This window comes from Dreissena polymorpha, chromosome 9, assembly GCF_020536995.1.
Source record: "Dreissena polymorpha isolate Duluth1 chromosome 9, UMN_Dpol_1.0, whole genome shotgun sequence".
NCBI lineage: Eukaryota > Metazoa > Mollusca > Bivalvia > Myida > Dreissenidae > Dreissena > Dreissena polymorpha.
The window spans coordinates 99,745,757-99,773,069 of record NC_068363.1 but is presented as its reverse complement, the minus strand read 5'-3'; the positions used below and the strand labels follow the sequence as shown (position 1 = coordinate 99,773,069).

Below are 27,313 nucleotides of genomic sequence, written 5' to 3'. Positions count from 1 at the left end.
TTCTTTTGTCTACGTGGCATGATGAACTTCAACTATTGACTTCTATCAAAAAATTATCAGAACGTCTATCAAAGCGATCCGTTTAGTTCCGTAGTCAGAAGCGGTTTGCCGCTATACCAACTTTAAACTCCCGCCGAGCCGACGCGCGCATGCGAAGAACGCCGCTTTATCAACGCTCGCGTCACCGCTAAACCAAAGCTCGCTACCGCTCGATACCGTTAAACCAACGCTAAACCAACGCTGGCTTCAGCGGTGCACCGCTTTGGCAACGCCCGTTTTGTCGATTTTTTTCCCCATTTTGTGCGCGGTGACGAGCGTTGCCGAAATTCGGCCCCTCTTCATACCGTTCAAGGAACGCTCCAGCAAAGTTCTGGCGGTGTGACCGGGCCTTAACGTCTAGAAAAAAGGCCAGGGTATGCGCTGTTTGCTTAAAGGAATTTCTGTAAGAAATATTCTAAATATAGAAATAAATATACTAGACATCCCTTATTTTTGAAATGAATTGATCCAATTTAGAAGGATGGGAGAGTTCACTAGGCATAAATGGGTTAATATGACTGACACGTTTTATCAGACAAGCTATTACTATTATAAGCGGAACAAGTTCACTTTTTTGCCAAAAGAGACAAAATTTCGCTGAAGTCGAATACAAGCACCAATAAACTAAGCAGTGCACTGATTCGATACGTTTGTTAAATAATAGCTTTGTTAAGTTAAATATTATAATACTACAACTTATTGTTTAGTAAATCACAACATAAATTCAAAAAATGTAATTGTGTTTGTTTAAAATAAACCACTACTACGCGTTTGTAAAACAAACGTATAAATTACCTATGTGCGTCAGATAGAATACTGTCTAATAAGTTTTACAGTGTACAAATAACAATAAGGGACTTTACTGTTTGGTTGCGCGCGACCAATGTTAATATTCTTTATTTTGTAAAGCTTTGTAATTTTTCAGTGTTTGCCTGAACAACAATTACCAAAATACCCCGTTTCGCAAGTTCGCATGCTCTCTTATATGTTTCTGAATATAGCAACTCTTACTCTATAGCAACAATACATTTTTGCTGCGCGTGACACAAGTAAATTTGTATGTTCAGTTTAACACTCAAACAGCACGCATAAGCTCTAAAACGTACTGTAATTGATAAAAACCGCTTTATTTCGGTAATTTTGGGAAAAAACACACAACAAAAATTGTTATGAACGCACGTTCATCTTTGGGTTTATATGTTTGCAAAGTTAATCACTTAAGTAACTGAATATTTCGAGCGACAATATACAGAAACACATAACAGACGGACTGACCGACTCTAAAAATCATTTTATTCAAACGAGCATTCATCACGAGAAGAGGCTGTTGGTTTCGAGCCTTCATCACGAGAAGTAGTTGCTGGTTCGAGCCTTCATCGCGGGAAGTGGTTGTTGGTTTAGAGCCTTCATAACGAGAAGTGGCTGTTGGTTTAGAGCCTTCATCACGAGAAGTGGTTGTTGGTTTAGAGCCTTCATCACGAGAATTGGGTGTTGGTTTAGAACCTTCACACGAGAAGTGGTTGTTGGTTTAGAACCTTCATCGCGAGAAGTGAGTGAACGCTTAAAGCCTTCATCACGAGAAGTGGGTGTTGGTTTAGAGCCTTCATCACGAGAATTGGTTGTTCGTTTAGAGCCTTCATTACGAGAAGTGGTTGTTGGTTTCGAGCCTTCATCAAGAGAAGAGGTTGTTGATTTAGAGCATTCATCACAAGAAGTGGTTGTTGGATAAGAGCCTTCATCACGAGAAGTGGTTGTTATTTTAGAGCCTCCATCACGAGAAGTGGTTGTTGGTATAGAGCCTTCATCACGAGACGTGGGTGTTGGTTTAGGGCCTTCATCATGAGAAGTGGTTGATTGTTTAAGCCTTGATCACGAGAAGTGGTCGGTGGTTTAGAGGCTTCATCACGAGAAATGGTTGTTTGTTAAGAGTCTTCATCACGAGAAGTGGTTGTTGGTTTAGAACCTTCATCACGAGAAGTGGTTATTGGTTAAAAGCCTTCATCACGAGAAGTGGATGTTGGTTAAGGGCCTTCGTCACGAGAAGTGTCTGTTGATTTAGAGCCTTCATTACGAGAAGTAGGTGTTGGTTTAGAGCCTTCATCACGAGAAGTGGTTGTTGGTTTAGAGTCTTTATCACGAGAAGTGGTTGTTGGATTAGAGTCTGCATCACTAGAAGTTGTTGTTGGTTTAGAGCCTTCATTGCGAGAAGTGGTTGTTGGTTTAGAACCTTCATCACGAGAAGTGGGTGTTTGGTTAGAGCCTTCATCACGAGAAGTGGCTGTTGGTTTAGAGCCTTCATCACGAGAAGTGGGTGTTGATTTAGAGCCTTCATCACGAGAAGTGGTTGTTGGTTTTGAGCCTCCATCACGAGAAGTGGCTGTTGGTTTAGGGCCTTCATCACGAGAAGTGGCTGTTGGTTTATAGCCTTCATCACGAGAAGTGGGTGTTCGTTTAGAGCCTTCGTCGCGAGAAGTGGGTGTTCGTTTAGAGCCACCATTAAGAAAAAGGGATGTGAATTCGCTCTCAATGTCAAAATCCGATTCATCATACAGTTCAGGTTCCGGTTCATTATACACAACGCCTTATGCAAATTGTTCCCAATCAGTAGAAGTCTCGTCACCCATGTCTTCAATTCTTCAAGATAACAACATTTTTTAACTGGATTAAATCCATGCACAGGTACGTTTTTTTGCGCGTTTTCCACAAGTAAACTTGTAGTGGTATTAATGCACATAGACTATTTAAGGGAATACCAGCTTTGATGTACAATCTTGTTATTCGTTGTTCCGAAATTGTAAAATCGGTTGCACATATGTTACTCGTTGAGATACTACATGTATTTGTTTCATAAACACCACCATGTTTACATGGCTAGGTGAGTTTCCCCAGCCTGATTTGTAAGTGTAATGAAAGGACGTTTGTCTCCATAAAACTGGTTTCCTACTGAACTATAAGACACTTTACATAGACCTTCAAAGCAACCATTAAATACACTCTACACATCGGATATTTGCTTACAACACATTATAAAAAGTGTTTATGCATAACACATTATTTGAATATCGAAATTTGATAAAGTGGATAATTTATTCAAATCTGGCCCAGACCATTGGCGTTTTCTTGAGCAAGAAATGTAGCAAATTTTGCTTCTTTCCGTTCGTATACATTAGTACCTATACTGAAAATACAACGATGATCGAGTGTGAACGGATGCCGAAGTTACCAAATAAACATAAATGTATTGTTACAACATATGAGCAATTATAAATTATATAAATTCACAACTACTAACAACTAACACAAATCGCATTGAAATAAATCGCTTACTAATAATACAATAGATGCAAACAATACATATGCTCGACAGGTCATATAATACTATGCACATAAATGTATTGTGACAACATGTTTGCAAATATAATTTATATAATTACACAATGAAATGCATCGTCGAAAATCATTAGGACTTAATCAATATTAAAAATATTGTATTTATTGTGAGGGTGGATGTGATCTATTTGTTAAATCAGCAACTGAGATTATACGAACTTTCATAGAAGAAAATCAATTAATAGTTGAAGACTTTGAAGATTACTTTTAAGAAATTACAGATAACGATCGGCAATATTTATTTACCAATATTCCGGCGAAACTACAACACAATTTTGTTGTGACCAGAATCTGTTTTCAAAGTTAAGATTTGCAAAACAACGACAAAATCATATATAAGAAAGAATCTCTATGGCTTATAAAAGTCAGTGAAAATACAGTTGAAAGGAACATCCGTTTTCGAACTCATCGAGTAATCTGCATTAAAAACATTTGCATATCAGTGATATTCGATTATTGTGAAGAAAAAATACAACAACAACCAACACAACAAATATTTAAAAACAAAATCATTAAAAACAGGAATATAGGTAAAGAAACTGCAAGAAAAAGATCCGTTTCGAATCTTTTTAGTAATCTGTATTAAGATAAATTAAAACGACCTTCAGGGTAAAATATACTAATTGTTTTCATTTTCAAAATCAGCTCTTGATAACAGAGTAGTTTATTGAAGTACACCATTAATATAAAAGTACGAGTTCAAGTTTATTATATACTGGAAACTATTTAAAATGTGTGATGTATGTAAAAGCTTGTTAACTGCCTACAATTACATCGTGTTTACCCATGTATGTATCCTTCGTTGGGACTCGCATGTGAAAAGAGGTGTAACATTTTCATGCACAGTATGTATAAATTATTTTTGACTAGGAGCGTTTGGCCTTGGGTAGCGTGTGCAAAATTTGAATACTTGTCTATTTTTTTGCATTCTTTTAATGCTTTACCATGACGTTACGTGAAAAAGTAAGTACATGATTATTACATAAAATGGTTTGAGTGAAAATGTGTATTTTCCGATATTCGGATGTACCCGATATTAACGTGAGAGTGTTTTTTTCAGTCTTTTTGCTTGAAACACTTCACTATTTGGACGTTTAACTTCCATAACGATTTTTAAAAATATCTAAGAATGACCGTTGTACCAATGCAAACGCTAAACGAGCAAAAAAATTAGATCTTGCATTTTAGCCAAAATATAAATCATATACAATAAAAGTTAGATTGCATATAATACTTAAAACATATTTTTTTACAATTAATGTTATATCGCAGAATACAATTAAAAAATCATATTTGATCCCAATCTTCTATTGTTGTCAGTGATCATATATTTTTCTTAAGTGAGCCTGTTATAAGTTAAGAAGAAGACAACTCTTTACCAATGCATATGTTTAGTGTTTTGTATGTTTATGTCTCCCATGTGGTAATCATCGACAAATAGAACCAAACATGATTATACTTGCTGTTTTTTATAACTCAGAAAACACACCCAAATCATATATTGTTAATGTCAATACATCTGTGGAAAAAGATGGTCATTGAAGCAAGAACAACACTTTTTTATTTGCTGTGCAAATCTCTGTCAATACCATAACGAAGCCTGTATTACAATTCAGGTGTAAATCAAAGTAACCTCAATAACATCCCATAATCTGATGGTCAGACAGGATCTCAAACGCAGACTTATGGAGAAGAACAAAACAAAAGCTCGCTGAAGAAGACCTCCTCTGGAGACGTTGGCGATGGATAGTCCACACCATTCAAAGGCCTGCATCCAACACGAAAAGGCAATCTCCAACATGGAGCCCCAAACGAAAAAGGAAGAGAGGGCGGCCTGGAAACACCTTGATGCAGATGTAAAGCAGATGGGCAAATGTCGAGACAGATGTAGAGACTCTCGCAGAACCGATACGCCTGGAGGAAACTGTTTGGCGGCCTATGTTCCTGACGGGACCACAGTCGGAGATGAGATGATAAGTTCTTAATCTCCAAATTGTCTTATTATAAAAGAAATCGTATACATAAACTGCGTTTGTTTCCACTTCCGATAAACTTTATTATTTTCGTTTCAAAATGAACAGTTTAAACAAATGTGTTAGCTTTACTTGACTTGAATAGTTTACACCATTTTATTTCAAATCGGCCCAATATAGCAATGCAAGTTTGCGAACTATTTAAATCCTCGTCTTGTTGAAACATGTCTGTCAATCTTCTTATAAGTTCTAACGGGACTTCATAAGTTGGCAGCGAAACTATATGTTCCTGTTTCTTTGCCCAATCAATGAAAAGCTTGTAGCATCGGTCACGCACTCGGCTCTCTTCTAAATCGATAATGCTGATCATTCTTTCACCTAAATATATGAAAAGTGTGCATTATACCAGAATTAAAAAAAATACCATATAAAGCAACTTTCAAAAACTGCTGATTGCGCCAAAAGTATGACATTGTTTAGATAACAAAATCGACATGTCAATGAAATCGTGTAAAATAAAGGGACAACGTTTCATATTCATTTTGCTTTTAATACCCTGATTAATGCTGTGTTTGAACATTGCTCACACAAGAACGAAGGATTCAAACATGTGAAAGCCAATGCACTGTGGAGATAGCACAATTGAGACCAGAAAACCCTCAGTGAGTAGAAACGATTGCAGCTTATAATCATAATGGAGATTTTCTGGAGAACCCTTAAACGAGTGTAATATTCTTAATCGAGCTCTGGCATTACTTTAATTAGGTATTTAAACATTCATTCAATTGAAATAAAATCTCAATGCTAACTAGTTTAAGTGGAGAATATTTTACCTAGTGTTTGACATTTAACATGAAGTAGCTACTCAGTAAAGTACAACAGTAAAACAACAATTTACTTATTCCATTTCTACGGAAGAATGTCTTGTAATTGGAATCCATTTCTGCAGAAAGTGCGCAATAGACTTCTTGCACTGCAAAATGAAAGCAAAACGATTACGTAAACATGACCATCGTTGCTTCCGGAAACGGCATGATAATTGCTTTAATAATTATTATTAGTAGTAGTAAAAGTATTTTAATGTTATCATCATCATCATCATCATCATCATCATCATCATCATCATCATCATCATCATCATCATCATCATCATCATCATCATCATCATCATCATCATCATCACCCTCCTCCTCCTCCTCCTCCTCCTCATCATCATTATCATCATCGTCATCCTCTTCTTCTTCTTTTCTTCTTCTTGTTATTATTATTATTAGTGTAATTGTAATAACAATAATTTTATATTAATGAAACTCTACAAATATAAGCATCTAGCAGAAGCACGGTATTAGTTTGACCAAATGGACACGTGTATTACTTACTAAACAGTTCCGATTTTAAAGCATCATCGGCATCATATTGGCCTGAAAGCAAAAACAATATTAACATTTCTGCATTCTATCAATTTTATCTATTTAGGATTTTAAACATTATGCGGGGGTATATTGTACTTGATTAACAACATTGAACTAGCACTCGTGAACTAAAACAACATCATTTATACGCTTGAAGTGTATATTTGCATTATGTTTGGTCTGTGCATGTTTACACGAGTTAAACGAGGTAACAACAGTGTGAAAAACTTAGATCGATTCAAATCGCCTCCATTAATGAAACAAGTTTAATCGTCGTGATTAATACATTTATGTCGGTCAGTGGTAAGTTAATATTGACGAACTATACTTCGTCTAGAAGATAATAATGCTGTAATGTCAACATTCGATGACGGCGTGATATGAAAAATGTGTCATGGCGTAAAAAATAACTCATGGTGTCGACTTAAACTATGATGGCAAGTCATTTTCACAAGAGCATGACGCCAAAAATTATTCTGATTTGTCGACGTAGATCATGTCGACCAAATATTGTTTCGTGAAAAGCCGGAAACATTTACGTCGAGACTTAAACTTAATGTCGTTATGGCGAGAAAAATTAAGAGGGAAAAACCTACACAACTATGACGACAAACCATGTTATTTCACAGTAAGTCGATATAAACTAATCTGGCATGACCATATTATTGGGGTGTACCGTATACGCTTCCGTAATAGTGTTATACAATAATTGCCAATAATACATAATCTTTGGGTATAATAAATCAGAATTTTCGACGTACAGGGACTACATCACAGTTTTTTCAAATGGTAATTAACAAAAAGTCACATATTAAAAAAAGACTTTATATATTATTTTAAGACGAGCACAAAGAGCATTTTGAGGTAGACACTGTTTAAGATATACGTTCGTTTATAAATAATCGCCTATTGAAATGGTTAAAAATCGGGAAAAAATAAAGCGTTTGTAACGCTTTTCGCCGATCGTGGAAAATATTTAAATTACTAAAATAGCGTTTAAAATATGATATTTAAATCAACAGCTTCGTTAGTCAAGTGATAGCACGTGAGCCGATGCTTCTATAGGTCAAATTAAAATTAAGTTTTGTTGCTTTTATTATTATTTAGACAAAAACAAGTATTTTAGTTCTACGAAAAACTGAAAATCTGCGTACAAGTCTCTTTATGAAACAATTTTAGTCACATTTAGGCTCATTAAAATTTACTTTTGCAGTTAAAAAACGTGGTATATGTAATATATCCCAAACCTAGTTCATTTGTTTCCACAGCAATGCACTGAGCATGTTCATTGATTTGACTTCCTTTGGCACCATCCTCAACCTCTTGTTGATCTTGTTCGTATACAGGTTCGTAAACAGATTCCTCGTTTGATTGGCCCACCGTTTCATTGAGCATCTCGTGCCTTGCATGTCCATTGGTTTCGTCATGCCGGTTTGTATTCCTTCTGGTAAGTTCGTGGTGTTCACCTGCTGACCGTCAAGTCATTAAAGAATGCAAAATAGTTAGCATAAACTAAAACTAATTCACGTCAGCAAATCAGATTGACTGATGGCCTTATGACAGTATGGTTTCCATTATCTTGCTATTTGTTCAATTGAATAAGCATTCTACTATGCTCTACCTTATAACGGGACTACGGCTGGCAAAATTGACTAAACCGTCGACACTTATTATTCATACAATAATTGTACTGCATTATTCTACATTTCATAAAATGTAAAAATGTTCATATGTACCAATGTCAAATGTTTACAGGAAGGTTATTGGACGTTTATTATGATGATTTAACTGTAGCACACTATTTTAAACAACCCTCGACTGTGGCGATTAAACTACGTCAGATGAATTTTAGCAATAATTAATATATAATTGACGATGCTGCCTCAGTAAAGCAGCTCGTCTAAGTTATCATACCATGAAAAAATTCTTCACAATGGCGACCTATGTTAAAAAACCGAGCCAGTCCGATTGAGATTTTTCTAATCGGCATACCTCGCTGATTATCATTGATAACATTCTCCTAGCAGAGATGTCGTTCGTGCCTCAACATACAACAATGGCCGCGCCCATGAGAGAATGTTGACACTCGTGTCAAAACTTTCTTACAGCAATAATCGGCTTGTTTGGCTATTTAGAAACTGTCATTTAGGATAGTTTAGTTATTTATTCACTAAATCTCTGCTTATGACAACAATGGATGGAATTCGAAGGATATATTCGATACAAATGAAGAACTTTCTGGATCTTGACACCTTGACACGGCAAAACTGGCATACTGGTATTTTTGTTATCAATGTAAGTCACATTTTGCTTTAAAAATTGTATTCGAGCATTTCGCGACTTATTGAATGACTATGATACCCGATATCAACATATCATAGGAGATTCACATTTATGTCGATTTTCTGTAAAATGGCCTCTATATTATCGGAACACATACTCAAAGCATGTTAGTGCAGTTTTTTTAAAAGAGAAGTTTGTTTAAGATAATCGGTTAGGCGTCTTACGACATAGGATTTTGGGCGGGAGTACAACTCGGGTACAGTCTAATATCGACCGAGTACGATTACGTATATCTACCGTACCCGGGGTACATGTAAGTATACTTAAGAGTACCCGGGGTACATGTAAGTAGTACCTGAGCCGACAATGACCAATCGAGCTCTATTGTCGCTCATGAACCGCCTCAATAAAACCGAGTTGGAAATATTTGACTTAATTTTTGGTTTGGTTGCTCTCGAGGGATCGAACAATTTCAGGATCTTCCTAAAAGCCTAGTGGTAGAGTGTCGACTTTGATTGCAGGAGGTTGCGCTGCGGGTTTTATCCTCAGAAGCGACATTGAAAACTAACCAACTGTGTTATCTAAAGGCTCCTAAACCTGATATACTAAGATAATGTGAATTTTCTCTGACACGATCGTCATCAGTTAAATTATATAAAAACTCACAGCAGTAGTAAACAATTGGACAATAATTAATGAGCGCATCTTTTATTTGTCTTTGACACTTTGATTATGACATGGCCTAGATTTATATATGTGACTTGACTTTACCAGCACTCATGCAACAGAGCACTTTGATTATGACATGGCCTAGATTTATATATGTGACTTGACTTTACCAGCACTCATGCAACAGAGCTAAAGTTTAAATGTACCATTGAAGACCACCTAAATCCAGATTTGCTATTATAGAAGTGTGGAAAGTCAGTGCCTGATTTAGATTTCCTTACATAGTTTAGTAAAACCTTATTTCAGAAGCTGGTAACAGTTTAGCCTTAATGTTACCAATGTGTCAGACCAGGGCCTTGATTTTGAAATCTAGGACATGCATGGTCAGGTCTTCAAGAAATCAGCACACGCAATTTTATTTTAAGTCCTTAATTGACCTGGCTATAGTTCTCATATTGTTATAAGCTCAATCAGTATATTTATATCATTATTTATGCTTTGTGTATTGTAAACATATACACAATCATGAATGCAGTTACATGATAGCAATAAATAATAACAAAGCCACCCATACTATAAAGAGCGTTGACAAAGCCTATGGTAAAAATGTGAACACGTTGAGTGTGATCGCCCTCTCGTGCTAGCAAAAACAACACGTTGACAGGTTGTCATTTTTGACAGTTCTACTTTCACTTTCATTTTGTGATATCAAATTATTAACAATTATGTGGCTGAGAAAAATATCGCCATTGCTTATTTAATATATGTTCTGCACATTTCTTCAAAAAAACTTACGTCAATACACGATTTTCTTCGTTAATTCAAACATTCCTGACAGGCTACCGCTTTGTTTACATATTTGGCTTACATTTTGTTTGCCGGAAAGGGCCGAAAATGTGCGATTGTGGGTCAAGTTCCCCAAGGTACTTCTTCCCCGTATCTACCTAGCCTGTATTAATCTACCTAGCCTGTATATCAGAAGAATCAGATCTATGGCACTTGAAACTTTCAAAATTATAAATAACATGGCACCACCTGTTTTAAATGACCTAGTGTTTAAACGTGACTCTTGTTACCATTTCAGGTACACCAACTTATTAGAGATTCCCCAGGTTAAGTCATCAAAGTACGGTAGTAACAGTTTCCGGCATGCGGCTCCAGTTCTGTGGAATTCCTTTCCAGAAAGCTTTAGAAAAGCGAGCAATTTTAATCAATTTAAGAGCTTTATTGTGCACTGGAATGGTAAAGAATGTAAATGCTCAGCATGCAATGTCACATAGGCTCGCATAGCTGGCACACAGATCTAGAGCGGCATGCCACACTGCTTCCTTTGTTTTGTTCTTCGGCTGCTTGTGCTGTCCTTATTTCTGCTTTTGTATTTTATTTTTGCTTTTGTATTTTATTTTGCTTTAATATATTAGTTTGCCTGTGTCTGCTCATAGTTGTGTTGCTCATAGTTGTGTTGCTTTTCGCCATGTTACGTGTTTTATTGTGAGAAAGCTGCTGATCAGTTCACCCCAAATCTGATTTGAGATGATATTCGTTCTTAGATAAGTTTTATCGGGTCGCACTTTTGTGGGTTTTTTTGTGTTCAGTTTTTTATTTCCTTTTCTCTAATTGCAGTTTTTAGTCCTATCCACAGGAATAGATCAGCAGCTTCCTACACAGCTTTTAAACTCTCATATTGTTTTATTTGTGGTTGCAAATCTACGTTTATTTTTGCTTTATATTGCTTTTGGTTTCCATCGATGCTTTATTACTCCCTGGTCATTATAAATAACTTCTTGCACTGACTCTGCTGCTGGTCCAGCTAATCTACATCCTTACATTGATTTGTTTGTTTTAAACATAATTAACCCCTTGCGTGCCACGATGATGATAATATCATGCCTTAAATTGCCCCTCCTAGTGCAATACCAGCAGGAAAGTAAGGAATATGTCTACCGTAGTCTAATTTGTGTTGTATGCCTTAAATTGTATCGACTGTTTGTGTATTTGTATTTCTTCTGATTATGTATTTGTATTTTAATACCCAAGTAATTGTCTTACTTTTAACTAGCTTATTTACTCTTGTTTTACTGTTTACATTTGTTGTATAGTCGGTTCAAAAGCTTCACAGCTTATGTTATTTGTTATTGTCTTGCCGACTCAAAATAAAATTTATTTGATATTTGATTTGACCTCCATTTTTTCCGTACCTTCATTTTTTCCGTACCCAAAATTTTTTTGTACCCATTTTTTTTTCGTACCCACATTTTGTTTCGTTCCCAAAATTTCGTACCCATTTTATTTTACCCAAATTTTTTTTCGTACCCAATTTTTTTCCCATAATTTTTTCGTACCCAAAATGTTTGTACCCAATAATTTGTTCGTACCCACATAACACAATTGTGGTGATGTGGATAAACTTAAATTGATGCTTGTATATCCATCCTCTTCAAAAACATCGTCACACCAGTAATCAGGGCCGGATTATGCACTAGGCTAACAAGGCTGATTTTTAAGGGGGCCCCCAACGGCAGGCCAGTCTCCCAATGTATGAATTTTCTTTATAACGCAATAGCGGGATTGCAGTAGAAATCGTCTGTGTGATTTTACCAGTTTCCCGATGTATATCCAATTGTAAGACTACAGTTCGCTTTGATTTACTATGCTATCAAGTTTTTTTCTGAGTTGTATATCCATTCAATACCATTAGTTTCGCTGTTTATTAAACCATTTGCCCGTATGGTCATTACAACATCTCGACACGTTTGCAATACAAGGAATATACGGATGCTTATAAGCGTAAGATTCGACAGAAACTTTTTCGTGACGAGAGTACGACACCAGATGCGAATTCGGAGCTAAGTGCACGAGCCAATGTTCGAATTCACACATGCTACAGCATAGTCGATTGTCTCATTGTTGAACTTCGCAAGCGGTTGAGCGCATATTCTGGTCTTTACAAACTGTTTGGTTTCATGACAGAGTTTGAGTCTCTCACCTTGGATGATCTACAGAAATGTGCAACGCATCTTGTGGAGTCTTATCCAGATGACATTGAGGCGTTTTTTGTTGACGCGTCCGTTCAGTTCAAAGCCATCGTAGAAGCGGAACAAGACAGAACCATTACCCACATGAGTGAACTGCTTAAGTTAGATGGAGATTAACTACAGACAACTTTTTCAAACTTTGCCATCGCTGTACGAATATACTTAACAATTCCAGTTAATAACTGTTAATGTGAGAGATAATTTTCAACATAATCACACGTGAAATATCAACTGAGGAACACCATGAGTCAGGAAAGGTTGACAGCATTGGGGGCATTGTCTATTGAATGTCAAGTCGTCCGAGAACAAGACCTTATACAGCTGATCGATTACTTTGGCCAGCTAAAGTGTCGTAGAAGAGACTTATAGGCTGGAATCGGTTACATGTAACATGTAAGTTAAGTTCAGTTAATAAAATAGTTATACATTGTTAAACCTGTTTTGCTATATTTAGAATGCAACTGTCAACAACTGTTTTCAAATGCAAGTTTTCTTATCTTTGTAGTTGTAGTATGAAGTATGATTTTCAATATACAGAAGGGGACCAGAGGGAAAGGGCCCCCCGTAACATGTGCAGCCTTGGGCCCCAGAGCAGCTTAATCCGGCCCTGCCAGTAATGTCAGTACTTTGATATATGGTGCTTTCATTTATATGAATTATTATTTCACCGAGTCATTAGTTTGTAAACGTAAAATATGGAAGAAAATAGTTGAGCGAAAAGTCGTAATGAACATAAAAAGAACGAAAAACAGAATCGCATCAAAGGCACCGATCAATGGGGAGTAACCTTGCATGTAATATACTCCAATAATTACTGCCCTTTATTGAGAGTAGCAAATGACAAACCAAAAATAAGTACCGCGTGTAAAACAATATTGAATAGCATAGGTTTGTTTGTGTCTAGACAGTTTGTACGAAAATGCAGATATTGTTGCTTGAAAACCGTAAATCTCGTAGTTCATAAGATGTGTTATTGTAACTTGCTAGAGGATAAGCGAAAACATTTATGGACAATTCTAATTGAATGCATCGGAATAACGGAATTTTCGCGCTTTATCCACTTAAATGGCTTGGAACAAAGTGCAATATTGATGAAAATGATATCTGAAACTGTTGACTCATATTTTGTGCATTTTAAATTGTGCAAAGCTGCTGTTGGACGCTCTGAGTCAGTTTTTGTTTTACACATATGATGTTGACATGTCGATCCAATCTATTTTAGTGTATCTTAACACTATGTAGCAGTCTTCCGTGGAATGCAAAATTTGTGACTTATATTAAGTATATTCGCTTACTATGTCTTTATTTTCGTCTTCGCTTTAAGACATATCCTCGGCGAATAAGTTACACTGAAAAAAGGGGACGTCAACTATACTCTTTTCAATCTTATTATTGTCCTTAGGAATTAACAAATATTTATATATAAATCTAGTTATGTTATTTATCTTTGTAAATAATCAAATGGCTGTATTGAGTTGTTTCATTTTGGTCTCTTGTATGTGTATATACTCGATTGTACTTCCTTGCTTATAATCTGTATTATATGTTATGCTCTTAATGAATGGGGGAAAATAAAGTCTATCTATCTATCTATCTATCTATCTATCTAGCTATCTATCTATCTATCTATCCTATCTATCTATCTATCTATCTATCTATCTATCTATCTATCTATCTATCTATCTATCTATCTATCTATCTATCTATCTATCTATCTATCTATCTATCTATCTATCTATCTATCTATCTATCTATCTATCTATCTATCTATCTATCTATCTATCTATCTATCTATCTATCTATCTATCTATCTATCTATCTATCTATCTATCTATCTATCTATCTAGCTATCTATCTATCTATCTATCTATCTATCTATCTATCTATCTATCTATCTACTATCTATCTATCTATCTATCTATCTATCTATCTATCTATCTATCTATCTATCTATCTATCTATCTATCTATCTATCTATCTATCTATCTATCTATCTATCTATCTATCTATCTATCTATCTATCTATCTATCTATCTATCTATCTATCTATCTATCTATCTATCTATCTATCTATCTATCTATCTATCTATCTATCTATCTATCTATCTATCTATCTATCTATCTATCTATCTATCTATCTATCTATCTATCTATCTATCTATCTATCTATCTATCTATCTATCTATCTATCTATCTACTATCTATCTATCTATCTATCTATCTATCTATCTATCTATCTATCTATCTATCTATCTATCTATCTATCTATCTATCTATCTATCTATCTATCTATCTATCTATCTATCTATCTATCTATCTAGCTATCTATCTATCTAGCTATCTATCTATCTATCTATCTATCTATCTATCTATCTATCTATCTATCTATCTATCTATCTATCTATCTATCTATCTATCTATCTATTTTTCTATATATCTATCTATCCATCACCAACCCACCACCAACAATTAATCACAACGTAAAATCAGCAACTATACATACAACTCTAAAAAAGTAAAAATAAACGCCCTTAGAGAGTGTGTTCGTTTCAAGGTATTGTATTCGACAAGCTAATGTTCTGTTGCTACGTTTTGTTAATTCAATCGGCTTACATATTTTACTGTAAAATCTAAAGATGTAACATTAAGAAGAGTGTTAACACCCTAACAGCCTACCATTGACATGTCGCAGTTCTGTGTTTGCATTTTTACTCCGAGAGCGCCAGATAGCACGCAGGCCACATCCACATGCTGCGCACAGTATAAGGAAAAGAGCAATCCCTACCCCAAGGCCAATAGATAACTTTTCCCGATCTAAAGGAAGAGATAAAAATGTAAACAATACTGAAAACGGACAGTGACAGGTAGAAGATTCAATAAACTAAATGAATCCAAAAGAAATAAAATAAAAAATGAAGAATAAACCGTAAGAATCAATACAGGAAAAAAATATGTATAACTTAAACGAAGGTGGGAACTAACGAATGGATGAATGGACATGCAAACATCAAAACGTACATGCAGACGTAAATACAGACATACGTACATATAAAAACACACGCATACATTCATACATACATACATACGCTAAGAGAACCAAGCATAAGCACACAATAAATATTACTGACACCAACAAACAAACAAGCCAAATATGAATAAATAAGTCTGTATACCTGTGCTCCTGGCAATACAGACAGTGTCGTCAGTTCTGGTGCAGGGTTGCTTGAGGATTTGATGATTGCTACATATAGAGCATGGAAGACACTTCTCCTTTGTCGATGTGGAGTTTGAAAACGTTTCACCATGAATACAAACTTCACAAACTGTGTCACTGTTTTCACTGGCTGCATTATACAAAATTAAAAAAGGTACATAATGTTTATTACATTTTAGATCAATACGCAGCATTATGGTTGAAAAAATATTGTTGTTCTTTTGTTTACACGCGTTGCATACTATATTACGACTTTATGCTACGATATATTAAACAACCATAATTCGTACTAATTTCTAAAATAACAACAATGAATAAATACATTAATAATACCGAAATTATTAAAATAATTTCATAATATTAGTATTTTTAAAACGCTAATACCGATTGTTTTCACTCCTGATCCCAAACCACAGGAAGTGACGGTGCGGCAGGCCCCATTCATTTCTGGCTCTCTCCAAAATCCGTCCCTGCATTGACACTTCAGATCGGAGGTACTCGTGCAATTCCGAGCAACATATTCCCGCTGCTCCTCTTGTTCACCATGGTTGGTGTTTCTACATGATGCACTGCATTTCTGGCAAAACCACGCCAGGTTGTATTTGGATATGTAAAAGCCTTCCGGGCAAGGTTTGCACACGGCTGATCCCCCGTCAGTCGCGCAGTCTGCGACCCAGTGAGTTCCCGGCTGGCACTGTATACAATTTATGTTATTGTGGCGGTAGTACATGTCGTCAGATCCGTAAGCGAATACATGGGTGCAAAACATGATGAATGTCATGAGGACCTTCGATAACGAAAGGCGAAGATTATCGCTGGCAAGTAGTGTATTCATAATTATGCCGGTTCGGATGTATATTTCAAGTACTAAAAAAACACAGATCTGAAAGTATACACGCTATCAAATAATATATATATGTATATTTATTAAATTATAAATAATTAAATACATGCGTATAGATAATCAAATAAAAGTGATGTGTTCAAAATATAATAATGGGACGTTCCTTTGTTAACTTAAACGTCAATTCTTGGGTCGTGTGGTAATTATCCGCATAATTGACAGAAACTCAACAATAAATGAACCACTGCAGCGCGCAAATAAATTTCTTTCGATTTAGTCATGACAATGGCTTGAAAAAATAATTATATGAAGTACTGAAAATTCAAAATAAAAATCAGAGTAGACCTTAATCAGAGTAATAGATCTTGTCCACAACACTAAAATCATCGTACTGAACAACTAGTCCGGCAGAATGTGACATATACCCGGACTTGGGATGTATAGTAAATGTTAAAGTTTTTTGTTGTTACAAAACAAAAAACAGCTGATCTGTATGTTTTATAATGCTTTATGCACGAATAGGGTCATTATGATAAAGCAAATAATAAATTCTGTAGAAGCAGAACACACTGTCATTTCTGTGGTAGCTGATGATACAGACATGTTTGTTTTGTTGTTGAATTCTATGCTCTCCCCTACATCTCATTATTGGACATCATGGAATCACCAGTGAGAGTGAAAGCGGTAATAATCATTCACAAAACTGCCCAAAAGCATAGAAATATCGCGACCGACTGGCTCTCTTCTCATCTCTGGATGCGACACTGAAGCTGGGTATTTTGGTATCGGTAAGGGTAGAGTAATTAAGATGCGGGTAGGAGACAACTCCATCCGACTGTTAGGCGGCAGACAGCTAGAATGAAGCAAGTTGTGAAGTAATCGACCAGATTTGTCTCAGTATGCTACGGAAAGCCAAAATCTTTGGGCAACCAAGGTAGGTAAGTCGGGTAAGGCTATGCCATCGATAGCAAGCTCGCCGCCAATCACGAAACATTATGTGAACATGTGAAACGTGCTCACATACTGGATTGTATATGGAAAAACGCATTAGATGCAGACCCCCACCCACGATCTAAAACCCTGTAATTACGGTTTGCGAAAGGTCGATGCGTAGAACACCATTTTACCTGTACATTAACATCATAGGTTGCTTAAGCTCAACCTAATGTACAAAACAATGATAAAATGCGGGTGTACAAGCGATAGCCCATGTTCAACACTTCAGTGCTCATTAAATCAAACGCGACTACCATCTTTATTTTGTGCTTGTCAAGTTATTCAGTTTTATATAATACAATGCAACAAGTAGATGAAAAAACATGCCCGTTAGATTACTTACGCTGTCGATGAGAAACAATTTTTTAATATGACACAAGTTACTTATTTATTTATTCATATATAATATGCTGTAGAATATCAAAACGACAAAGTAATGCATTAAATAATGCAATTCTATATGTTTAACCAAATAAACTGAAAATTTAGCTTGGACGCCATCTTGAAATTCTTAACACCAAAAACTAAAGAATCCAAGCCCAGAATCATTTAGATTCCTTATCAGAAACACACCCCCACACAAAAAAGCACTTAAACATTTTCTATACACCTCAATATCGGATGTTGTGAAAAAGGCCACTTTTCTGCAGGACTAAACTATTTCAGGTATCAAATATGTAATAAGTCAAATACCTTACAAGCTCAATGGACTTAAAAATATAACAATATCCAGTTTGATATAGGACCAAAATTCAAATAAATTGTATTTCAGATTTGTTGGATGTTGTCCCAAATGATGATCAATAATTTAATATAGTTGCAACCCTGAAGTGGGTTAAAAAAAGGTGGACGAAGTAATAAACAGAAAATAAACTAAGCCGAAAAGGAGCACATTTCATTGATAATCCAACTTAAGTTTTCCTGTTATTATTATTATCCCCACGCTTTTTGAAAAAAAGGTGGGGATATTGTGGTTATCTCCGCCGTCCGTCCGTCCGTCCGTCTGTCTGTCTGTCTGTCCGTCCGTCCTGGCCACTATCTCCTCCTACACTAAAAGCACTAGAACCTTGAAACTTACACACATGGTAGCTATGAGCATATGTGCGACTCTGCACTATTTGGAATTTTGATCTGACCCCTGGGTCAAAAGTTATAGCGGTTGGGGTGGGGCCGCGTCAGAAATTATCACTCATTTTTTTAGGTTATTTTACATTTACTTCTTTATTTCTACACCGATTCACTTCAAATTGATACTGGACCTCTCTTATGACAATACGGTCAATCTCAACCATGCATGGCCCCATTCCCAACCCTGGGGCGCCCCGCCCACATAGGCCACACCCACCAAAAATTTCCATTTACTATAATTTTTTCATTTCTACACGGATTCACTTCAAATTGATACTGAACTTTTGTTATGACATTAGGGTCAATCTCAACTATGCATGACCCCAATCCCAACCCTGGGGCGCCCGCCCACATAGGCCACACCCACCAAAAAATTCCATTTACTATAATTTTTTCATTTCTACACGGATTCACTTCAAATTGATACTGAACTTCTCTTATGACATTAGGGTCAATCTCAACTATGCATGGCCCCATAACCAACCCTGGGGCCCCGCCCACATAGACCACACCCACCCAAAATTGCCTCTACTATAATTTCTTCATTTCTACACCGATTCACTTCAAATTGATATTGAACTTCTCTTATGACAATACAGTCAATCTCAACTATGCATGGCCCCATTACCAACCCTGGGGCGCCCCGCCCACATAGACCACACCCACCCAAAATTGCCTTTTACTATAATTTCTTCATTTCTACACCGATTCACTTCAAATTGATACTGAACCTCTCTTATGACAATACGGTCAATCTCAACTATGCATGGCCCCATTACCAACCCTGGGGCCCCGCCCACATAGACCACACCCGCCCAAAATTGCCTTTTGCTATAATTTCTTCATTTCTACACCGATTCACTTCAAATTGATACTGAACTTCTCTTATGACAATACGGTCAATCTCAACTATGCATGGCACAATTACCAACCCTGGGGCGCCCTGCCCACATATGTCACACCCACCCAAAATTGCCTTTTACTATAACTTCTTCATTTCTACACCAATTCACTTCTAATTAATGATGAACTTCTCTTATGACAATACGGTCAATCTCAGCTATGCATGGCCCCATTACAAACCCTGGGGCACACCTAGGTCAAACATTCGGCGTGGGGATACGCGTCGGCCTCTGCCGCGCCATTTCTAGTTATTATTATTATTATTATTATTATTATTATTATTATACCGGATTTATATCGCCCTTTTCATGCAAGAGTGCACGTTCAAAGGCGCTTTACATAAGAACATTTTACGTATCGCAGATACGAATACATTTTGCAACACATTTCAAAAGAAATCGCTCAAAACTATAAAGTACTAAGTACTACGTAAAAACATGCACAGTAACCATAGATTAGAAAGATCAACAAGACACTATAAAACTACCCTTTGTTTATAGCTATAAGACAATTAATGAAACAATAAAATCTAAAACTTAAACTATTAGTACTACGTTAAAAACATGCACAGTAACCATAGATTAGAAAGATCAGCAAGACAAAACAGAGACAAATCATGTGCAGTCATGGTTCTTGTCCTAAACGCTCGTCTTGTCTATACCAAGTGGGGAAAAAAATGTTCATTCAACGTTTCCAAAACGCAAAACAAACCGCCGAGGTCTGACAACAATACATTCTCGACAATAGCTTTTCTTTAAACAAACAGTTAATAGAAATTGAATATTTATAACACAATAAATCTTCGAGGAAATGTTGTAGAAACAAATAAATAATTAAATTGCTCTTGTGGTAATTATTTTATACCAGGATTAATACAATTTAGACAAGATATTCCTGACCAAACTGGTTTTATTAAAGGGAGGTACATAGAAGAAAATAGGAGATAAATTTATGATATTATGCACTTTACTAAAGAAAATAAGATCCTGGGTTTACTTCTCCTTATAGACATCGAAAAGGCATGGCTTGGTCCTTGTTACAAAATACATTTTCTTTCTTTAATTTCGGTCCAGACATTAAAACGTCAAGATTCTTTATCAGCTGTTTCTCAATGTGGTAACTTATCAAACTTTCTTGAGAAGGGCTGCAGACAAGGAAAATCCCTATCATATATTTTTTAATCCTCTGCGGTAAAGTTGTTCACGTGTATTGAGATATACAGTTACTATCAAAGGTATAACCATACATGAAATTTAATCTAAATTGTCCCAGTTTGCAGACGATACTACTATAATATTAGGCGGTACTAAACAATCATAAAATGAAACGCTTACTGTAATACAGGTCTAAATGTAAAAAAAGGCAATCCCAGATACTAAGTAAGCTCAACTGCAAACTTTGATACAACAAGTGTTGTATGGATTGGCAAGCACAAAAATAGTTATTATAACATTAAAACAAAAAGGAAATAGGATATAACACACCTTTAAGCAAATAATAAATAAACCTGTCAAAGATGGTTAAGATAAATAACGATGAAAAGATTGTTAACATGGACAATATTCTGAAAAATTGGAAACGAAGCATTTTAACATCAATTGGAAAGATTGCACTTATGAAAACACGTATCGTGTCATTATTAAATCAGTTATTCATATAATTACACAAAAGTCTTCTATTATGATTTGAATTTGGAGCGGCCATTGTGAAGGTTCGATGGTCCCAATGCAAAATAATTAACAGGCTTCTTGGACAAATAGTCTTTTGTATAAAATGAAATGCCTGATGATCCACTATGTTCTTTTTGTAAACAAAGCGAAGAAAATTTAGAACATTTATTATGAGAATTCAGATATCTTAAGAAATTATTGATGAAGTTTTGCCAGGACAATCTTTTCCTTTCTTTTATATGACAAGTTTTCTCCTTGAATATTTAACAAAGTCTGCCAGAGCCATAAATGATATTTAAAAAACTTTACTTATGCAAGTGTAAAAGGAATCATTGCATTCCGAGCAGTGCATGAGCGAAGAAATACAGAAAATATGCATTTGATAACTTGAGAAAAAAATCAATTTCAAAACATGATTTAAAATACTTTGACAGTGAATAGGATTTTTCTAATTCCATTGTCGCCGCATTAACTTAGAATTTTAAACGTGATGATTGTTGTAGTTTTTCCACAACTTTTAACAAAAGCAATTTATAGCGTACCGTTACTTAAATAAAATTAAATATGCGTCATAAAAAATATTTATATACACCTATTATTGTTTCTCTGTGCCTTTTTCATCCGTTATTACAATTTATGTATCACTGTATGTCTACACACAATGAAAAATGTTTTTATAATTATATGCATCTATTAATGTTTTCTCAATGCCTTTTCATATGTTAGTACAATTTTTACATCCATAATTGTCTATACAAACTGGATTTTTTTTCTCCAATCTTTTTTTTTCAACACAAAATTACATAGACAACCTTGGAGAGTTTTTTTGTTAATGTCTGTTAGCATTACATTATTGTGTCATTGTTCATATTGTATATGTTTTTATGTATTTGTTTGCAATCTTGAAATAAAATGTGCTAAAAACAAAAAAAGAATTAATACAATTATCATTGTCGTTTAGAACGACAAGGAAAAAATTGCAACGTAAACAACTATAACTTCTTATACATGTTATTTAAATTTCAAGAGAACACGACACATGATAGTTTGAAATATTTTTTATTTTAAATGGCGACGCAATCGTATATCGCACCTGATATGAAAGTCGATAGCTTTAAGATGCATAGAGGGGATATGTTAACAGGTTCAAATCCTACATATTTTGACGGTCTTTTGTTATAACTGGATCAACTATGAATCGATAGGCGGTTTATTAACGACTGGCTTGGTTTTTCGTTTTCAAACTGAAGATTAAATTACTAGTGTATAACACAGTGTTTGAGTATATAACATTATTTATTTACTCGAGTTCAGAAAGTTTACGACATTTCTTTCACATTTCCTGAAGGTGTGTAATAATGTAGGCATGAAGTGACAAATAATGACAGATCTTTAAATAGAATGCTTTTAAATGAAATATGAAATGTAAATCAATCCTGGAAGTGGTCCTATTAATTCCTTTCCTTAAATTATGTTGACGACATCATTTCGAAAAAAAATAATGCCATAAGATTGGTTTGTCAAATAATCTATACCCATTGAAAGCAATTAAGCGTTCAAAATGCTACCTAACAAATGACAGATGGACACTTTGGTAACCACAAAGATTTATGGAAAACAAAGATTATGCAACCGATTTATAAAAAAATGTATGATGTCATGAAAAGTTCACTTATAACCGTTCAAAATCCTTACAATATCTTAATACTTTTCTAAAAGGATGAGTTTACATTTTATTTGGTTTTTACTATAGCAATATTAAATAAAATGTAAATGTATTGTTGTGTTTAAGCTAAATTAAATAATACTGTGAGCTGTCAAAGGACACAGATATGATTGAATCTTTTTAATATCATACCAAGTTTGTTTTAAATCAATACATAATACATAATCTATCCGTGTGCATATTTGGTATTAAGCAATCAGCTGGAACGTTTAAGATAAAGAATTTTGAAAGCCATTCAGAAAATCGAATCAGATCAGTATAATTAAATTTACTTCAAATATAAACCGATACAACAATAACTTTTTTTTGTAATAAAATACAAATATAATATATTTCTAAATTAATGTTGCTTACACGTACTTTGAATGTTTGAAAAGAAATCCAACGGCATACACATTTAGCTATGTTCAAACAGGTATACGATCTCTTTGTAACAGGACATGCAGTTGGGAACCCAACTAAATGAAACCCATGTGTAAAGCAGCATTATCATTGATATCGAGTGTGAGGGTAAACTGCCACCTAACGGGTGTGTGTAATTTACTGCACGCGAAGTTAAACACGGTCGTTAATATCAGGCGCCAGCTCTTTTTTGAGATGCATTAATAAACGAACCAACGATACTTTCAAGGTTACGCAAAGACCGGAGGTTTTTATGTCTCCCGATAGGGTAGCATATAGCAGTCGCACTAACCGTCCGTAAGTCCGTCTGTCCGTCTGGTATTCCGTTTTCCGAAGATTTTTTGACGCAACGCTTTCAGATATTGAGCTGATTTTGGTGTGTTAGTCTGCCTATATGACCTGAAGATGAAGTGTAAGTTTCGTTCCGCCCCATTGATTTTTGGTGAAGTTATGGGCCTTGGACTTGGAAATTGTCTCTATAATAACTGCTTTTCGAGTATTTTACCCAATGCTTTCAGATATTGGGCTAATTTTTGGAATGTGAGTTATCCTACATGACTTACAGACGAAATGTGAGTTTCGTTACGGTTCATCGATTTTTGCCAAGTTATGGGCCCGGGACTGAGATTTTTTCTCTAAAATAGCTTATGAGCGGCTTCAAGGCGCAGTAGCATTGTGTTTCACAAGCAGGTCTTCTTTAAATTGTAGAATTTTAGAAAGTGGGGAGTTTATAAGTTTTTGGTTTTTATAAGTTTTATCAACATATTCCGCGAATGGATTAATTTACCTTGAAGATATATTTCTATCCATACCACTCTCAGAACATTGACATACAACGTTGCTTTCAACCACAAATATTGACAAAAGGTTGTCTTATTGTCGATCTACTATGTTACATTTCCCCAAAGAGGTGGAGCCAAAGTCAATGAGATGACGCTAAGAACAGAAGGTGTCTCAGATGTTCATTTTACCTATTACAAGTTATCACCTAAATTCGCGACTACCCTAGATTCGCGGATTTTGTTAATGTCACATGACCGGTAGCAAGATTTGTTCATGCGCATGCGCGATCGCGAGAAAATATTAATTAAAATATTGGTATGAAGTCATTGAATATATTAGTTTTTACACATTTTAGGTATTATTGTATCGTACATCTTATTATGCATGTCACTGACTTGTTTTAATTTAGTTGGTGGATCATTTCTCTAAATATTTACATCTAGTCTATGAATCGACCTTGTGTTTGTTATGTATATTTTAGGAAAACGGATTTATCATACAGAATAAAAATCAAAATCAACATGATCCGCCAAATTAAAGCAGGGTTAAACGACCCATTGTTTATGCTTAGCTCCTATTCTTTGGAATTTGCTCAACTTTGTAATGGCAATTCAAAAATATATGTAAGGTGTACAATAACCGTTTTTTTTCAGCAACATGTGTTTGTTTAAAGCAACTGTTTGATATCATCACTACTATAATTGGGTGGAAATGTTCTCTTCGCACAGGTACAATCCTCTAGTAGCTGTTTTAAGTTCCACCAGGCCACAACGTATAATGGCCTTCGCGTTTATAAATGGGTTTTGGTTGTATGTTTCTTTACATTTTTGGATTTGGATGAATTAGGCTTTGTTGAATCGCACTTCATTGACCAATTTTTAAACTATGGCACAATATGTTGACGAATCAAATAAGACCCACTTATCATCTAGATGTCAGGGACGTTTTAAAACACTTCTGATCTTAGCGCCATCACGGATCTATCCTTTGGGAGTTAATAAATGCATCTCCAAAAAGAAGGCACTCTTCCGTGGTTTTCTGAAACTACATATTACCTTTATTCGGTTAACTTTTGAACTAACACTTTTACTTAGATACAAATGCTATAAAAGCTACAAATCCAAATGTGCAAACTTGGTATCGATTAATATATAGATCATATGAATATGTATACACAAAGATCATGATTTACCTATGAATTAAAGTTATATTTGGAAAACCTTTTAACAACACAATTTGGGGCTGCCTAGCTGATCACTATTATGTCATAGAGCCCGAAGTGGATTTTTCGATTTCATAATTAAAAAAACTTCTTTGAATTTACATAACTTTGCAAGAGACAAACAATAAATGTGGTACTCCCAACTTAAAAAAAAGAAAACTGGTTCTAATATTTTCACTTATCATACAATACATTTTCAACAAATGCAATAGTCAAATAAATCATGAGAATGAAGAACTGAAGTAACAAATTGAACACTTTATGACCTATACACGGCCGTTAATCACGGGCGCCACCTTTTTGCGATGCATTATTAAATCAGCCAATGCTTCTTTCGAGGTTGCGCTAATAACCGGATGTTTTGAAAGTTCACATATAATTCTACAGAGTGAGCTTGTTTAATATGTTTTTATCAACAGATGTCGCATTATTTTAAAAATCGGGCAAAGTAGTGCGATTCAGCGAAGTTTTATTCATCCACAAAAGTACAGCAACATATAACAACAACCGATTTGGAAACGTTTCGCCTTGCTTACAAAACCTACACCGTGACACATCTTATAAAGATCCGCACGTTTCCAAATGCGTTATGATTGTATGTTAATGTACATTTATGAATGAATTAATCTTCGCTGAATCGCACTACATTGTTAGATGTTGAAAAAAAGCGAAACATTTTGAAAAAAAAACATATAAAAAAAACTCATGAAGAATAATCCGTGCATTTACCTCTCATCCGGTCCTTAGCGCCACATCGGAAGTTGCATCGGCTCATTTATAAATGCATCGCAAAAGAGAGGTGGCGCCAGTGAGTACCGGCCTTACTTAAGAACACTTAATAGATATTTAATGAATATTAATGAATTTTTCATTCTGTACGTCAACACAATATTGATACCACCATCTCTTCACGAAACCATCAACAGACAGATTTGATGACACGAACTACATTTTACAAAATGTGTTTATCAATACTAAAATGCCCTTATAGATTATCACAAATACGCGCTGAAAACGCCAAGTCTATAAACTTGAACTATTATTGATCAGTTAGTATTATAAACACGTACCTTTGAAACTACGTTGTCAGCATAAAGTCTTCTTCCCAAGATAGAAATATCAAACCCCTTAATAACTATATCTGAATCGCAGTCACATAGTTCATATTCCGGCAATAAACACACACTCTAAATCACTCTGCTGGACCCTCCTCTTCAACATGGTATTCTATCTGCTGTTAATCGTCAAAATTAGAAGCTATGCGAAATAAATTGACCAAAAGTGTATATGTTGTCTTTAAATGAAATACTCAATTAGTACTTATAACATCCGTTACTCGATTTTAACGACAGAAATAGTTACGGTTACGGATTCGAACATTTTGGTGTAGACCGTCACGCTAGAAGGCGTTCAACTAAGTACACTTAGTAAATTTAATTTTTCATATTATAAAAACATTCGATTTTGTAACGTTTATCTTACTTGAATATCCGATCCCATATACGTGTTGACACGATAGCCTTATACTAGTAAATAAAATACGATATTACTAATGAAATTTATTAATAGATCGTATTAAACCCAGGTACAGTTAAGTGTTTTCGACTTCCCATTTCAGCTCGAC

General features: G+C 35.2%; 1 protein-coding gene across 8 annotated transcripts; it reads right to left on the bottom strand.

The window, feature by feature from the left end:
• Positions 1-1,147: 1,147 nt before the first annotated feature.
• LOC127844521 (tumor necrosis factor receptor superfamily member 11B-like) lies at positions 1,148-27,313 on the bottom strand. Of its 8 annotated transcripts, none has more exons than XM_052374784.1 (8): positions 27,172-27,313; positions 16,400-16,898; positions 15,975-16,145; positions 15,478-15,615; positions 8,062-8,280; positions 6,782-6,823; positions 6,301-6,375; positions 1,148-5,780 (listed from the first exon to the last, which is right to left on the bottom strand). In XM_052374784.1, exons 1-8 carry the CDS (start codon positions 27,187-27,189, stop codon positions 5,512-5,514), a joined length of 1,431 nt encoding a protein of 476 aa, XP_052230744.1. In that variant the 5' UTR covers positions 27,190-27,313; the 3' UTR covers positions 1,148-5,511. The 8 variants fall into 8 exon arrangements, with proteins under 8 accessions (XP_052230744.1, XP_052230750.1, XP_052230746.1 ...); XM_052374790.1 differs by having other exon boundaries at positions 16,400-16,709; XM_052374786.1 differs by having other exon boundaries at positions 16,400-16,882; positions 27,172-27,306.